This window comes from Bolinopsis microptera, chromosome 1 (genome assembly GCF_026151205.1).
Source record: "Bolinopsis microptera isolate Bmic1 chromosome 1, MBARI_Bmic_1.0, whole genome shotgun sequence".
In the NCBI taxonomy this organism is placed as follows: Eukaryota; Metazoa; Ctenophora; class Tentaculata; order Lobata; family Bolinopsidae; genus Bolinopsis; species Bolinopsis microptera.
Window position 1 is genome coordinate 13,699,283 of NC_087072.1, and position 17,844 is coordinate 13,717,126.

Genomic DNA, 17,844 nt, shown 5'->3' on the forward strand with positions numbered 1-17,844 from the left:
TATTTCTTCGGATATTTCTCCGGTTTGCAGTTCCATAACCTTATCCGGAGACCATCTACGGTAATTTTGTTGATTCTCACAGAGCAAAGTGCAAAGAAACTGCCACAAACTGCTACAATCTCCGAGAAATCTACTTATTGAGTTATTGACTAGCTTGCTAAAATTCATCGGCAAATTACCGCTGCTCGAGTTACCTAGCCAGGCCCATTTCAGTTTTGAGTACTGGAGTCGGTTATCTAGTCAAAGCCTAGCTTTTTTGTAACTTGCAAGTGCTTTTGCGGATTCGATTTTCAAATAGTCGTGGATTTCGGCAAATAGTCGTGGATTTCGGCGATATTTTCAGATTATTCTTCAATGTCCTCAAACCTGAGCACTGGGACTACTTAAATTTTTGCTACTATCTGAATGATTTGCTCAAGCTACTGGCTCGCTAGGTTCAAAGGTTTATTTCCTATTTATCATGAAAAAAAAATTGTGCTGGGTAAAAGTTTATACGGTGTTCACCCAGGTTTGAACTCCCGACCTCGCGCTGAGCTAGCCGATCGCCTGGCCGCTAAGCTACTCCGGTGATGTACTCAAGAAATTTTTGATGTACTTATTTAGTTATTTATTCACCCCTTCTTACCCCCAGTTCCATAGCGGATATTATGCCAAATTATTGGACGGAGATCGTCAACTAATATTTATTCGAATATTTCTCCGGTTTGCAGTTCCATAACCTTATCCGGAGACCATCTACGGTAATTTTGTTGATTCTCACAGAGCAAAGTGCAAAGAAACTGCCACAAACTGCTACAATCTCCGAGAAATTCCCGGAGAGCTTCATCTCCGTATAACTGTATAATACAGTAGACGGAGCCGGAGAATCATCACCGTAGAAATGGACCTCCGTCTAATAATTTGGCATAATATCCGCTATGGAACTGGGGGTTAATCTGATTAAAAGCTACAAAAAATTCCAGAAATGAGATGGCTGGTTAACACCTACCTTTGGAAAGCTCTGATGAACCTGCCTGTGGAGAAATAAACGCACTTAACTTCACCTCAATTGAGCAATAACTATTTATCGCTTATTACTTCATTTATTTTGGATGTACAGTGTGCTTCGTAACTAATTTATTATTACAAAGTTTACTTTCTAATAAGCTAAAACGACAACTAATCTTTCGTTTTACTCCCTACTGTACAGGTTTACTCGTCAATCCAGGTATATGAGAATGTGTGAGAATGGTCTTGAAACTCTGAAAAGAGGGAAGCAGTTTTGGGGACGGGGAGATTGAAGCGGGCGGGCGACTAATGAACCCCCCCCCCCCCCTATTGTAAGCCCCCCGGCTTACAATTGACCCCCCATGCAATTACACTGAGTCAATTGATCTCAGTATAATAACATGGGGGTTAATTGTCGGTGGTCAATTGTCGTACTAAGCCTTAGATTGTACCTGCTAATGAGGTGAATATCCCAGATCATAGCTTCACACTTCACAGGTAGGACTGTATAATGGGGGCCCTGATGTTATAGTGGACATCACTTTCCCCTCCCTTATCTGATTAAAAGATACAAAACAGTCAAGAAATGAGATTGGTTAAAACCTACCTTTGGAAAGCTCTGATGAACCTGCCCGTGGAGAAATAAACACACTTAACTTCAGCTCAATTGAGCAATAACTGCCTATTTATCGCTTATTACTTCATTTATTTTGGATATACAGTGTGCTTCGTAACTAATTATCATTATTATATTATATCAGCGAATGTGAACATCCATTTTAAATTTGTAAGATGCTATCTCAATATCATTACTACAGATTATTCCTTTTTTACTAATAACCCCAGCTTCAGCTTAATAGTATGTCAAACATCAAAATTTGTGACGAGGAGGGCTACAGCTTGATTCCCATTTTTGTAGTAAAAAAGCCAAAATCTACAATAGCTGTTGTCAAGGAATCCTCGACCAACGAGGACTTCCTCGTAGTGATTCTGGGGGAGGATGGTTATGGGGGACTCCACAGGCTGGAGGTTAAGATTGGGGACCAGCATTTCACGTCCCTTACTTCGTCAGATGATGGTAATCTTCTATTTTTCGGAAGAGGGCTTACAGAATTTATAAACATAGTATAAAAATAATGATTCTTTCCATTTTGATTTGTCTAATAAACCGATATCGACTGTTATCAGATGATTAGAACTACCTTACACTTTAATTGCTAATCAGCCAATTCCAACAGGCCTGCGGGAGCTGAGAAGTAAGTTGACGTTTGGGTGTGAGCTGTTCTGCAGTAAAGTAAAACAGGTGAAATGGAGGCAGGGTACCCGAAGTGAGGCAATAGCTGCCTCAATCATCAAAGAAGGGGTAAGTTGAATAATAGATTTACACATTTTAAAGGGCACAGATGGTCAAGGAGGAAATAGAATCCCGTGTACTTGGAATTTTGAGATAGCTGCCCAACCCCCTCCCCCTCTTCCGTTTCTCCCCCCCCCCCCCCCCCCATCCCCATCCCCCGCCCCTTCTGTTTTTAAGCTACGAAAGTTTTAGATGCTTCAATTTGGGCCAAGGTAATGTGACCTATATCTTGATTAGTTTTGATCAACTTGCATCACGTGGCCCTAGCATGGCCATGGGGTACATATGTTATATGATACATTAATCAGTTAATAAATATTTCTCACCCAGAACACGACACACATAAATCACCATCTCCGGAAAAAATTGAAGGCAAACCGGGAGCTTCTTGACACCGTCCTTGGACCAGATCCGGTGTATAATGTGATTTCCCCAGTGGAAATAATTTGCCCTGTGTGCGGCAAAGTTGTTCAGCTGACACGGACAGGAGGGCTTAGTGCTTTCACGTTGCATTCTCGGAGGAGGCATGCTCACAGTGAGGCCTCGAGAGAGCTGCTCAGGGCTATTAAGGAAAAAGAACAACTGCAAGTGGATCTTCCGCATATAAAGAGAATTAAACCAGATGCTTACAAGAGCTTCGACATTGGCTCTTGATGGTTATAATTGTTTTTTTGAACCTGCTAACAGCGTGCGATTTCATTTGTGTTCATTTCTTTTCATTCATCTTATCGTGTCAATGATAAATTATTACCTTTTTCTAATTTTTAGTCATGATCACAGTCGAAGACCGTGATCATGTATTTTTCCGATGCCCTATTTATTGCAGTCTTATACATCATTATAATCACGTCACCTCCCGCTTAAACAAACGCTTAAACAAACATGTTATAAACAGTCCCCCTCCGAGGGTCTTAGTGTTAAGTGTTAAAAAGTTAAAATGCAGTCTTCAGCGTTTCAAAATACAAGATAATAATGATATTACAACAGATAATTACCAATTTATAACATTGTAAATCAATTTTGATGACTAAATTAAAAGATTAAAGCAACGAAAGTTCTGATTAGTTATTGAATAGTTTTTTTCCGATGCTTTATTAATAATCAATCTGCACCCGAACCGTTAACGGGAATTGTAATGCTAGAAGTAGCATCCCTTGTAGTCCATTGCTATCTCCTTCAGGAACATGGAAATCTCGTTCCCTATATAACACTACTAGTGTCATATTACTGGTCGTCGTAATCCCAAGATGGCCCCGTATTGTCTGGAATAATTGTTCTGTCATATTATAAAGTTATAAACTACTAGTAAATTTTGCAATTTGGGCATGTACTAGAATAAAATCACGTGTATTTTACTAGTAAATATAAGTTCTAACCAACCTCGAACGTATCAAACGGGGAGACGTTTATAAATTTATGTTCCCCCATGTAAATAAACTCGACAACTGTCATGACACGATATCAGACCGCACAAAATTAAAACTGAAAGTATAGTTATTGACTAAGGAAACTGAGGGAAGGCTGTCTCGGATTCTTGGCAGTGAAATTATTAAGTTATTATATCATTGACCGATTATTCCCACACATCAATCTTGATCTATATTTTAGAGAGCTCTACAATTTTCAGATTAGATAATTACAAATTTATTTATGCTCTTATGCTTTGAATCATAAAATTATCATTATCATAAAATTATCATTATATCATAAAATTATCATTATCATTATTCATTGTACAATCACGTCACCTTTTTCATTCATTAAGTCATAATCAGAATGGCTGAGATTCATGGAGCTAGTGGGACTATCGTAAGAGTCAGAAATCATTCACGGAAGAATGAACAGGAAAAAGAGACGTACTTGCCATTCAACGCAACAATGTTACACCTAAAAGACGTTATGGGAGTTAGTCACAAAACGGACATCTTCTTGTCTTCCATAGTAAATGGGAGAGAGTTCTTTTTGACGGGTGATGCCTCTCTTCAAGGCTTCCTGCTGATGAGCCATTTCGGCGAAGGACTAATCAGCCCCAATTTGAAGTTAAGATACAAGAGGAAGCCCAAAACGAATGAGCAAGGTAGCGATCTTCGTCCTAGATTCATTTTCACTTTATCATTCATGCAACATTCACTCACATGACATATAAATTATATTGTTCAACCACACGAAACGGGTTGAGCAACTTGCAAGTTGTGATTCTAATAATGTAGAATTAACAATTTACAAATCATCAGTCTTAAGTATTTGAGTTATAAGTATAACAGATATTATATCAGGTGTTGAGACTGAGAGGAGTGCAGAAGCGGAAGGGAATCTGATTGTGGAGGCAGATGTTGAGATGGACGCTGACGGTAAGTTTCTAATAAATAACAACCGCACTAAACTAGTAAATCAGGGTTTGCGGTAAAACGGGGTTTTGTTTGTTCACATTATTCATATTAAATCAGGGGTTAATGTATATTGTCTGCTATTCTGTCGATTTAGGAGGGTTACATTTCGCACATGTATTGATGTCAATATGTAATTGTACGTGTAGCGATTTAAAAATAAAGTGTAGACATCTCACTTGGTTACCAATTGCTAAGTTGTTAGACATCATCAACGTATGGCCGCACCTAGCACTCTAAGAAGACCTTGCCTTTTTCAGACAGTACAATAGATAATGTGCTCCGGAATTTGCCAAGCGAATCTGACATCAGCTTCCCATCAGGTTATTTACTTTTGTTGGCACTTGTTAGTTGTAGTATTAATACCGTAACGAATACATTATACGCCACTATTAATGTCTTTCTCCTTTTCTTGGATCTCCGAAATTATACAGTTATTCGTATAATTGACTTTATAATTATGACCAAATGTTTTCAGACGTGTTCGATAGTATTGATCCCATACAGGGTGAGTTATGTACTGTTTTTTTTTGTAATATTTTGTCGAATTGTTCTAAATAATTATATTACTATAACACCTTCGCTTCTTTGGGCTCCGCGTGATAATCCCCGACAGCTTGCTAGTATAGAGGGAATTTGCGGCCCGAAGAACCGAAGGTATTACATTGTATATGCTATAACTGTTGACGCAATTCCGCTTGGAACATGACGTGTAATAGTGTAATGTGATACGTCCGCATGTGTAATATATAGTGCGCAACTTTTATTTGTTTTGAAAACTTCCCGCCAGCCAGTCTAAGGTGACTCGCCTCTGTGCTGATAATACGCTCGCTTCTCTTGCGGGAAAAATATGAAAATAACCAGCTCTCAATGTCCACGAGTTTTAGTGCTGCATATATTTCCCAGAAATAGTTATAGCAGAAAATTCTAGATTGAATATTGGATCTGAATTTATTAAGTTAAATGGTCTCACCTAGCACTCTAAGTTCTAACAGTGCCTTAACCGTTTCAGACAGTGCAATAGAGGAAATGCTGGGTAGTTTGATTGTGGATTCAGATGTTGAGATGGAGGCTGACGGTAAGTTTTTAATTTAACAACCGCACTAAATCCATGAATGAATTAATTAATTAGGTAATTAATTATATAAAAATCAACCTAATCTGTCAAGCCCTTAAATTAAGCATATCATCAAATATCATCATTTTCACTTTATCATTCATGCAACATTCACTCACATGACATATAAATTCATAGTTGGTTCGAGAGATATTGTTCCTGACCTGGAACAACCTGCAAAGAGAAGGAAGAATCCTGATGAATCTTCAAGCTCTGTACCAGATGAAGCCATTGCTAGTGGATCTTATTATGTGATAAGACTAGAGTCAATTTTCGTACTTGGAAGAGTCGTTTCTTCTAATGCTGTTTGCAATGAAATTGTCGTGCAGTTTTTCAAATCAATTGCATTGACTAGCAAGTTACATTTCGAGCCTTGGGGCAAGCCAGAGTCCGAGGTGACTAAAGAGCAGCTATTAAGTATTTGCCCCATGCCAGAAGTATCCCAGGGACGCCGATACAAATTGATCTTCAAAGCCGGCGACCTCCCTAGAACTGACCTAAAGTGATTCTATGTAACTTACTGTAACTGTCTGGAAGTCCGGAACTATTCGTCTGCTAACTGTGACAACAAACTTGAAAGCCTTCTAACTCTAATTCTTTTCCTTGAAAAGCCATACTTACAACCGTGCAGTTTGTTTCGTTGAAACACAGAACATCAAATTTTAGGTGCTGTTCAATTTCATCACGTATATTAGAGATTGCTTTGCTCAAAGATCGAATATTAAGAGATTGTACTTTAAATTGATAAGGCCTACTCGTGTTGATTTGCCGTGGTTCGTAGTATTTACAGCTATTTAGTACATCTGAGCAGTTATCCCATGGATTAAAGTTTAAGTCATTGTTTTCTTCAAAAGTATTACCTATATAATTAGAGTCATGGTTTCTATGGTATGGGTTAAATTTTGCGCTATTCTCGTATTTACCGTGTACGGTGTATAATTGTCTAGGTGATACCTCGAAACCAGGAAACAATTCACGTGTGCAGCTTTTGCATCCAAACGGCTACATTACAATGAGTTTATTTAAAATTTAAAATAGTATATTATGTCTTTTACTGTTTTTAAAAACCAATGAGAAAATCTTAAACTCTGCAGATTGAGATTTGGCTTTTTGATTGGCATATTCTGCCTATATTAAAGCAAAATCTGTATGCTTGCGAAAGTCGGTACCCCACACAGCGTACAATGTTGCAAAATGTCGGCAAATGTCGACGTGGCGACATTTGGCGACATTTGTCGACATTATAAGGAACATGATGCCTAATTTTGCGGGGCTTAGAATTCTGTTGCCGTATACCCGTAATTCATTTTAACATTTCAACAGGATGGAATTTGGGTCGGATGGGGCAACGACAAAACAACTTCGGGATATCATCAAGGATGAGAATTGCTGGAGTACTGAATGCACATCAGCACTGTCTCCGCTCCAGATATTCTGCTATGATAGACTACAGCACACATTGCAGTCATTTATACCTGGATTTGATGTTTTGGTTAACCCTATAACCGCATTCTGTTATGGAATGAACTGTGCAGCGAAAAATCGATGCATTTCTCTTCATCGGCTTAATGATATATCAAGGTTTACATCTCATGTATCAGGACATCAGGACTCATGGTCAAAATCAGTCATTGTTCGACTGGCTTTTGTGGAAAAGGGTGATTATTTTACTGAAAAGTCGGTAATAAATAGCTGGGAGCCAATACCTTCAGTATCAGCGGTTGTGAACGATTGTAGGCACATGATGTTTGAGAGGGATCTCTCCGTGCACTATCTTTCGCACTGGAAGTCAATAATATACAATAATGGTGTAATAGAACAGAGCTCTATACTCTACCAAAGTGACGATGCTCTGGTCGAAGATATTTTGTCATACCCTAAAAAAATACCAAATTGGGGCAAATGGCAAGCTATCAAATCATGGGCTGTTAAGTTCTACAACTCCGTTTCAGAAGGCCAATACGGTCTTTTTTCAGGGGAACGTAGGAAGCGTAAAGGGACTTCTATCGAGGAACTTGAGAAATATACAAGAACGATTAACCATATTACACCTGGATACACTACAGTAAGCTCGTGGCAACCCCCAGTCACCGTAGAGAGTGGTTGTCATCCGAATGTTATCTTGGCACATATACAGGTCTTAGAGAATAGAACAGATGCTATAATGGTAAAATCGGAAAAGTCAATGAGGTACCCTGTTGTTGTTTGTTATGACGGTCAAGACTTAAATCAGGGAGCATTCTCTGTAAAGAGGAAAAGCGATGGTAAACTATTTCTCTGTGGTCTCCAGAAGATGATGTCCGCAGAGGATATCAGTGAAATAGGGCTCGAAAATTTCCGCCACTACTTATCAGAGGAAACCTCTTTTGTTTCTGAGGCAAAAGAATATCGGGCTTATGATTTAGCGGGTATATTGTCCTCGAATGTTGCAACATACTACAGGAGCGCTGCTGAAAAAAATCAACAGATAACTGATGAGGTTAATAGTGTTGTTGATGGGGTGACTAGTTGTAAAACTTGTATCTTATCTGGTGTCCCTTGCATCTACAGCGATGTTCTCGGGGAATGTGATGCTTGTGCAAGTGGCTGTGGTCCTTGTGTGTCACTGGTGGTTGTGTCTGTTTTTTCTGACATGGCAGCAACTCAAGTTGCGTCATCGAAAACAAATCAAAACGTTGTAAAGTCAGTCGAGGCAGTTAATTCAACATACTATCATCGTTCATCATTTGCGTATGGATTTGGACTTTTGCATGTTGTTAAAAACATCATCAATCACCAAAGAAATCAAGTCATGACTGATACTTATGGAAACTGTATCCATATTGGCATTTTGATAAGTCTGTGGTCACAGAAGACTGATATCGGTGCAAAGTTAAGGAAACTCCTTTCCCCCCGTGTGATGTATGGAAAAGATCGCCAAGACGACAACAGCAGCTTCAGTTTGTGCTCTTCCGATGTGCTTGATACTTTGAATGTGTACAACAGATCAAGCTTGTACGTTGTACATAGATTTCCAGAAACACTATTTAGTCACAAAAAAGATGCACTCAATCACCATGAGATTAAAGCAATATCATCTTTCATCTGGCATCCTCGGCTTGAGTTATTCTATATTGCAGATAGCTTTACATCTTCCATTTGGGTTTGTAAGAACAGTTCAATAATGAAATTACAGAAGTTGGACCCCCTCGTTAACAATAAACGCATTCTATCCTGTGTCCAATCTATTTCTGGGATGTGTTTTTTCTCATTGGATGGCAGAGATTGCTTGATATTTTGTGATAGTAAAGCGAATACTGTCAGGATGATTCTTGTGAAGTCCGGCCCGAAAGGTGTGAATCGGCTTCACACATTAATCCAAACTGAAAGTCCTAGTTTTGTTGCCACATCATCTTGTTACACAAACATAGTTGTATATTCACAAACCACCCGTATAATGAAATTGTACGGAATACAATCAACCAAAGGAAAGTCCCCATCAGTGGAGAATATGAGCAGTAATTTGTGTATCCAACTTGAAGGAGAGGACTATGTAGCGGCTATAAACTTTGTCGACTGCTCTCAACATATTTCTATGGTCGTTATTAGCGGAAAAGGAAATATTGTTTTCGTACAGTGGAACATACATGATGATATCTGTGTTAAATGGACCATAAATATCAGTGATTTAGTGCCCGAATCCGTATCACATTCTTTGGTGACTTTCAATGCAGCATACCAGCAGTTGTGGGCAATCCAAGTTTCAAAATCCGACCAAAAATCACTTGAGGTTAGAAGCTGGGATATCGATGCGCATGGGCTAAATTCATCACCTCTAGCCAACTTCGGTCTAAAATCCGCAAAGTTACCTGATGGGTCAGAGGAATGTTCTTACGTCGTAACTAAGAAGAGCACCTTATATCTCATCACTAAAAACAATGTGATATTTGAGGTTGGTAATTTAAAGTTTGTTATAAGTTACCTCGAAAACTGTTCTCATATCTATAAGGCTGTGGGCTATATACCAAGGGGCACGAAAGCTGCTGATGCTGTTAAAGCTAATGTCGAAGAAGCAAAGGAAACACTCACAAAGGCGGTCACCTTCTTCAACAGTCTATTAGAGATGAAGAGAATAGTCAATAACAACGTGAAGGCTATCCGATCACAGCATGGATGTGTCTACTATCAAACCATCGATTGTCTAAGTTCATCAATAGACAGTATGAACATAGTTATTGAACGTTGCAAGCTTCTTCAAGCTTGCAACTTGCACCATTTAAAGCCACACACTATCTTTAATGAAGCAATGATCGAACATGCTTTTGGGAAGTCAACCTCGTCAAGATCTACTTTCAATAAAAGCATGGCGGAATATGTTGCTAGCAAAAGAAAAAACGAGACTGATGTGTTTTATAAAGTTTGTAAAAACCCCTGGATTCAGCAATCCTAATGTGTATCGCAAACGATACTGTGAACCACCCACAACCAGCCTTTCTGTAAGTGAAGTACAGCAAGTTTTGAAATCGGTGAAGATCGCACCTGATAAAACCTTCACTTTGATGTCTCTATCCGACACAAATGCAGATAATGAAGTAACTTGCATTAAGGGGGCAGTCAAGATCGCCAGTGCTCAACCTCGACAACGGAACAGAGTGAAGTGGCAGGAAACAGCCGGATTTAAACCTGTGCTTCTAGTGTCAAAGCCGGATGTCGGTATATCATTCATCTTTAAAGAGAATGATATAATCCCCATAGTAAATAAAAACTTCGGCTCGGTTCAGTTTGTGCACATCTCTTCGAATGTATCCTTGAATGACTTCTTACATTTTCGGTGTTGTGTAGGTAATGCGATGGATCCAAAAACGGGTGAAATCGACTCCACTGAGTTTGTGATTACCGAAGTGAAGACAGTTGTAAATGAAGACGCTATAGTTGTTGACAAAACCGGAAAATATTTTGTTTTGAACTATACCGAGTCCCTGATGGTAGGCTCGAACTGTAAATTGCCTTCAGAATTTGTGGAATCTGTTGAAGCCTCAATTGAAGCATAGACAATAGACATCTGTCGTAGACCTTAATAATTATTGATAATTGTTTAGGGGTAAAATTTGTTTCTTTTCGGGTAAATATTTAGTCGAGCTAAATTATGCATGATTCGATTAATATCTGATCATAGCACTTCTCTTAAAATAGCACTTATTATACTCGTAACGACGTTCCGTTGTCAGAGCCAAAAAGTCCGATCTATTTATAAGTTTTTGGTTAATTATTAAATTAAGTTCACATGCTGATAGCTTTTATCTTTTGATGAGCTCTTTAGCTGTGATAGGTTTATATGTTTACCGTTTATAAACTGTAGGTCAGAATCGCTTAACGAGGATTTATCAGTCATATGATAGTACAATAGTCAATAATGATGTAATGTTATTCGACTGTCAAAAGGTATTTTGTTTTGAACTATACCGAGTACCTGATGGTAGGCTCGAACTATAAATTGCCTTCAGAATTTGTGGAATCTGTTGAAGTCTCAATTGAAGCATAGACATCTGTCGTAGACCTTAATAATTATTGATAATTTTTTAGGGGTAAAATGTTGTTCTTTTCGGGTAAATATTTAGTCGAGCTAAATTATGCATGATTCGATTAATATCTGATCATAGAACTTCTCTTAAAATAGCACTTATTATACTCGTAACGACGTTCCGTTGTCAGAGCCAAAAAGTCTGATCTATTTATAAGTTTTTGGTTAATTATTAAACTAAGTTCAGATGCTGATAGCTTTTATCTTCTGATGAGCTCTTTAGCTGTGATAGGTTTATATGTTTACCGTTTATAAACTGTAAATCAGAATCGCTTTTAACGAGGATTTATCAGTCATACGATAGTACAATAATGATGTAATGTTATTCGACTGTCAAAAGGTTCCTTTTATCCTTTTATCGTAATTTTACTTTATACGGATACACGAACCTGTCTTTCACTGCTTCCAAATCCGGCCAAACGAGGAATTGAATTGTACTTTGTAGATTCGTCTCGTTATTGAGGCATACTATTTGTTTTGTATTTTATAATAAGAATCTTCAGATCATATATCATATTCATAATATCACTGATTCATAATCACCGATCACTCACCAATCCCATTACACAGTTCTGCATGTAACAATAATTGGGTTCACAATCCACTGACCACTTCCCGAGATATATACTCTTAACTCATCAAACTAGAGTAACGTAAGTTTAGCTGCACTCATGTTCCCCCTAACTCTTTCCAGTCTGCTTTTGTAAAATTTCTGTTAAAAGATGATGTTTCCAATTTTCTACTCAATTATAATTTTACCTATTATAAGTCTAATATATATTCATATTGCAGGTGAGGACAAATCAATAGTTTTGCACGCCTATACAGTATACATGACCTGCACATATATCCTCCGTTATTGAACGGCTTGCGTCAAGGCGTAACAGATTTGCTGGGCACTGCATGAGAGCTTCTGACCAAGTTATCTCCTCTATCCTCCCCTGGCGACTTACCCAGTCCGGCCGTGGAACTGTGGAAGGAGACCACTTACCTTCCTGGACGTAGTAGCTCGTGACACTGGGCTCCAGTTGGACGACCTTCGAACTGTTATGTGCGATCAAGACGTGTGGAGGCAGACAGTGAATGGGAGTTCGATCGAGGATCGCCGAAAGTAAGTAAGTTGTTCAATCCCCCAGTACCTTTATTATTATAATTACCCTCCTAGGCTCCTACATCCTACCCGTTTTTGATGCTGTAATCTTCCCGTCCCCAACTTGTCACTATATGGTGCTGTCACTATATAGTGCGTTTTTTACACTATATGGTGACAAAGATCAGCTGTCATTATAAAGTGCTTGTCACTATATAGTGTTGTCACTATATAGTGCGATTACCCCCAAAACCGCTAATTCCCTCTTTTCATAGTTTCAGGACCGTTCTAATACATACTCCTATACCTGAATTGACGAGTAATCCAGTACAGTAGGAAAGTTAACTTTGTAGCTTTTCAGAAAGTTAACTTTGTAGCTTTTTAGAAAGTTCGGAGTAATCACTCAGGTATAGTATCTCACAACGAAGCCCAATCTACATCCAAAATAAATGAAGTTATAAGCAATAAATAGGCAGTTATTGCTCAATTGAGCTGAAGTTAAGTGTGTTTATTTCTCCACGGGCTAGTCCATCGGAGCTTTCCCAAGGTAGGTTTTAACCAATCTCATTTCTTGACTGTTTTGTATCCTTTAATCAGATAAGGGAGGGGAAAGTGATGTCCACTATAACATCATGGCCCCCATTATACAGTCCTACCTGTGAAGCTATGATCTGGGATATTCACCTCATTAGCAGGTACAATCTAGGGCTTAGTACGACAATTAACCCCCATGTTATTATACTGAGATCAATTGACTCAGTGTAATTGCATGGGGGGTCAATTGTAAGCCGGGGGGCTTACAATAGGGGGGGGGGGGGTTCATTTGTCGCCCGCCCGCTTCAATCTCCCCGTCCCCAAAACTGCTTCCCTCTTTTCAGAGTTTCAAGACCATTCTCACACATTCTCATATACCTGGATTGACGAGTAAACCAGTACAGTAGGGAGTAAAACGAAAGATTAGTTGTCGTTTTAGCTTATTAGAAAGTAAACTTTGTAATAATAAATTAGTTACGAAGCACACTGTACATCCAAAATAAATGAAGTAATAAGCGATAAATAGTTATTGCTCAATTGAGGTGAAGTTAAGTGTGTTTATTTCTCCACGGGCAGGTTCATCAGAGCTTTCCAAAGGTAGGTTTTAACCAGCCATCTCATTTCTGGAATTTTTTGTAGCTTTTAATCAGATTAACCCCCCAGTTCCATAGCGGATATTATGCCAAATTATTAGACGGAGGTCCATTTCTACGGTGATGATTCTCCGGCTCCGTCTACTGTATTATACGGAGATGAAGCTCTCCGGGAATTTCTCGGAGATTGTAGCAGTTTGTGGCAATTTCTTTGCACTTTGCTCTGTGAGAATCAACAAAATTACTGTAGATGGTCTCCGGATAAGGTTATGGAACTGCAAACCGGAGAAATATTTGAAGAAATATTAGTTGACGATCTCCGTCCAATAATTTGGCATAATATCCGCTATGGAACTGGGGGTAAAAAGGGGTAAATATATATTTACATCAAAAATTTCATTCGTACATCACCGGAGTAGCTTAGCGGATAGGCGCTCGGCTAGCTCTGCGCGAGGTCGGGAGTTCAAACCTGCGTGAACACCGTATAAACTTTTACCCAGCACAATTTTTTTTCATGATAAATAGGAAATAAACCTTTGAACCTAGCGAGCTAGTAGCTTGAGCAAATAATTCAGATAGTAGCAAAAACTTGTGTAGTCCCAGTGCTCAGGTTTGAGGACATTGAAGAATAATCTGAGAATATCGCCGAAATCCACGACTATTTGCCGAAATCCACGACAATCCGCAAAAGCACTTGCAAGTTACAAAAAAGCTAGGCTTTGACTAGATAACCGACTCCAGTACTCAAAACTGAAATGGGCCTGGCTAGGTAACTCGAGCAGCGGTAATTTGACGATGAATTTTAGCAAGCTAGTCAATAAATAGATTTCTCGGAGATTGTAGCAGTTTGCGGCAGTTTCTTTGCACTTTGCTCTGTGAGAATCAACAAAATTACCGTAGATGGTTTCCGGATAAGGTTATGGAACTGCAAACCGGAGAAATATCCGAAGAAATATTAGTTGACGATCTCCGTCCAATAATTTGGCATAATATCCGCTATGGAACTGGGGGTAAGAAGGGGTAAGGGGGGGGGGGGGGGGGGGGGGGGAGATGATGTCCGCTATAACATCGGGCCCCCATTATACAGTCCTACCTGTAAAGATATGATCTGGGATACTCACTTCATTAGCAGGCACATAGAGGTTTCAGACAAATTCTATTGACTTATTGACATTCCTACTATACCTAGTAATATTGTATTTATTATATTCTTTGCAAGAAATTAAAAGATGTAATATCCATGTATATTCTTGTGGTTATTGTATAAATTGTATCTAAAGATTTTTCGCTGTCTCAGGTTTTCTTAAATTTTGTCTCAGGATTTTTCGCTGTCTCAGGTTTTCTTAAATTTTGTCTCAGGATTTTTCGCTGTCTCGGGATTTCTTAAATTTTGTCTCAGGTTTTTTCGCGCGTCTCAGGATTCTTAAATTTTGTCTTAGGTTTTTTCGCTGTCTAGGGATTTCTTAAATTTTGTCTCAGGTTTTTTCGCTGTCTCGGGATTTCTTAAATTTTGTCTCAGGATTTTTCGCTGTCTCAGGATTTCTTAAATTTTGTCTTGGGATTTTTCGCTGTCTTGGGTTTCCTTAAATTTTGTCTCAGGATTATCTGCTGTCTTAGGTTTCCTTAAATTTTGTCTTAAGACTTTTCGCTGTCTTAGCTTATTTTGACATCTCAGGTTCGCTTAAATTTTGTCTCAGCTTTTTTTGCAGTCTTAGCTTTTCTTAAGCAGTTTGTCTTAGGAATTTTTGCAAATCCAATCCTAAGATCCAAGGCTGGGGGAGGCCTTTGTAAGTGCTTTTATTATAAATTTTATAGTGACCATCTTGTAGGATATCTCAAGGGGTGGAATCCCAAGCGCAACAGAGGTCAAATCTTTGGGAGGATGGTGAGTGGCCCCGCTTATCTTCAAGAGGACCATGGCATAAAAGTCTTTGAAAGTGTCGAGGTTGTCTTTTAGCCATATAGGAGCAGCATATAGAAGTTTTGTGAGTACCACTGTTCTGAAGAGCATTCTGAGTGAGCTTGTATTCAGACCTCTGTGGCGGGTGGAGTTTTGGGTGATCCTGTGCCAGGCAAACCAGCATTGCTTGAGTTTGAATTTTGCGTGACCCTTGAATGTGAGCTTGTTGTCGATTGTTAATCCGAGAACAGTTGATTGATACGTATAGGTTATGGGTCTGCTGCCAATAATTAACGGACTTAAGGTTGTGACATCAGGTGCAGTTGAGGATGCTGGTGCGATCATTATGCACTCGGTTTTGTTTTTATCACAGTTCGGGATTAGTTTCCATTTACTGCACCAGACATGAAGGTATTTGCACATCAGCTGCATTATCCGGTGAGCACATATAGGATCCATGTGGGATACTGCTATGCTTCCATCGTCCGCATATTTGAATAGACTTGAGTTAGAGCTGCATTCCAGTTGTTATTATATTAACAGTTACTATTGTAGCTCAAGATTTGAAATTTGTATTCCTTGTATTCCTTGTATTCCATTCAGCTGATGACGATTAACACATGTTTATTGAAAGCGTCTACAAGTTAAACCATCGTATCGCTTATATGTTTCTAACCCAACTCCATTCAGTATTACATAAGGGATCATGTGTCAATATCATTCAATATAAACACAATGAAGCGATAGATTCAGGGGATGTAGAATGATTTTCTTCATGAGGGGGCCGAAATCTTAGAGTTTTTCTAATTTAACACACGCTTTGGCCACAGCCTGAATTTCAAAAACAGCAAAACGTGATTTGGGCAATAGAGATCATTTTCAAGAACGGTTAAAATAATACGATTTTAAATGCATATTAGGGCCTGCAAGCAGCTCTTGCGAAATAAGTGTAGTTCGAAAAAGGGATGCATATAGGGACTACGGGTGGAAGATGAATAATTGATATTCCAACAGCATCTTGTTCCCTGCATTGTGCTGATTCCGGGAAGCATTTTGTTTACGCTCTCATCATTCTGTAGGATGAGATATCGTTCATTTAAAATTGGGTAATTATAGGCCTGTCAAGGATTTCAGCCTAATTAAGAGCTGATCAATTGCAGCTAGTTGTGCCATATAAGGGATAACTGAGGTCACGTGACATTCAGTCCTATCACGTGACCGCTAATCCTATCACGTGACCTTGATTCGTAAAGCCTCGGGCACGTGATCACATTCGTAACGTGTCGTATGCCGACTAGGAGATTTTGTGACGTCACCAGAGCTGAAGCTACTTGATCAGGCCTTATATGGAATAATATCGTGTATCGGGTGTAATTGGACCCAATTAGAGCAGCTGAGCGCTCAATCTGGTACCACCTTCTGAAACCCAGCAGACAGCTGGCCCAGAGAATCGAAATTAGAAGGATTTTTTATTGATGGAAATCGAAGCGGAAACCTTGTAACCCTATGTTTTCGATGACGCCGAACAAGATTAAACAGGTTATAATTGTCCTACTCTCGTGTAAATTGCTCTAAAACGTGATTGAAATTGTAATGATGCTATCAATTGTAATACAGTTTTTACATTAAGCTGAACGGCTGGCATTCCTGGGCCGCACTCATCCCAGATTGTCATTCCGCCGCAGCTTCAATTTATCTGGATATTACAGCCTGGGGTCCCCAGGTAACGACTGGAACCGCTATATCTGCCTAATCTCAGCTATTGTAAATAACGAAGCCTGTGATCCGCACATCAGGTATTGACCACATTGAACGGGCTTGAATCGAACAAGCCGTGTTATTAATATTAAAGATATTAATACCAAAAATCGTATTACTAGATTACCTTGTTGTCATTTGTGCGAAGTGCGTACTCTTTATACTGCAGTTTGAAGTGCATTACAGAGTTAATGTTATGTGTATTATACAGTTACAGTTATGTAACTGTTGCACACAGTAAAACTTACTGCGATCGCGCTGATAAGAAGTGAACTGATAAGAGTCGAGTAAAATTGCAACGTAACTAAAATCAATGTAACACCGCTATATGAATAGTGATCATTTCTCAAATAGTTTTCTCAATATTGCAATGAAGTTGTCCGATTTTATTGATGGAACGTGTGACAGCCTTCCATGTCACAGTCCTCCGTCAAACAAGGACATCCTTCGTTTTCTTTTGAGCCACAAGGAAAACCATGCGACTCATGTCGATTTAATGCTGGCCGAGGTTTCAAGTTTGATATTAAGTCATTACAGTACTCGATCGAAATGTACAGGCAAACG

General features: G+C 39.0%; 2 protein-coding genes across 3 annotated transcripts; both read left to right on the plus strand.

Annotated features, from left to right (window-relative positions):
• The first annotated feature begins 1,840 nt into the window (after positions 1-1,840).
• LOC134817158 (uncharacterized) lies at positions 1,841-2,995 on the plus strand. The gene is made up of 3 exons (XM_063826326.1): positions 1,841-2,065; positions 2,226-2,350; positions 2,672-2,995. Exons 1-3 carry the CDS (start codon positions 1,849-1,851, stop codon positions 2,993-2,995), a joined length of 666 nt encoding a protein of 221 aa, XP_063682396.1. The 5' UTR covers positions 1,841-1,848.
• A 1,060-nt stretch (positions 2,996-4,055) lies between these two features.
• Positions 4,056-13,200, plus strand: LOC134818350 (uncharacterized). Of its 2 annotated transcripts, XR_010160639.1 has the most exons (7): positions 4,056-4,418; positions 4,618-4,692; positions 4,989-5,051; positions 5,207-5,236; positions 5,741-5,806; positions 12,198-12,516; positions 12,771-13,200. XR_010160639.1 is itself a non-coding variant. In XM_063827865.1 (6 exons), the coding sequence occupies exons 1-6, from the start codon at positions 4,118-4,120 to the stop codon at positions 12,266-12,268; spliced, it is 606 nt and encodes a 201-aa protein (XP_063683935.1). In that variant the 5' UTR covers positions 4,056-4,117; the 3' UTR covers positions 12,269-13,200. The 2 variants fall into 2 exon arrangements, 1 of the variants encoding a protein (XP_063683935.1); XM_063827865.1 differs by having other exon boundaries at positions 12,198-13,200.
• Positions 13,201-17,844: the final 4,644 nt, after the last annotated feature.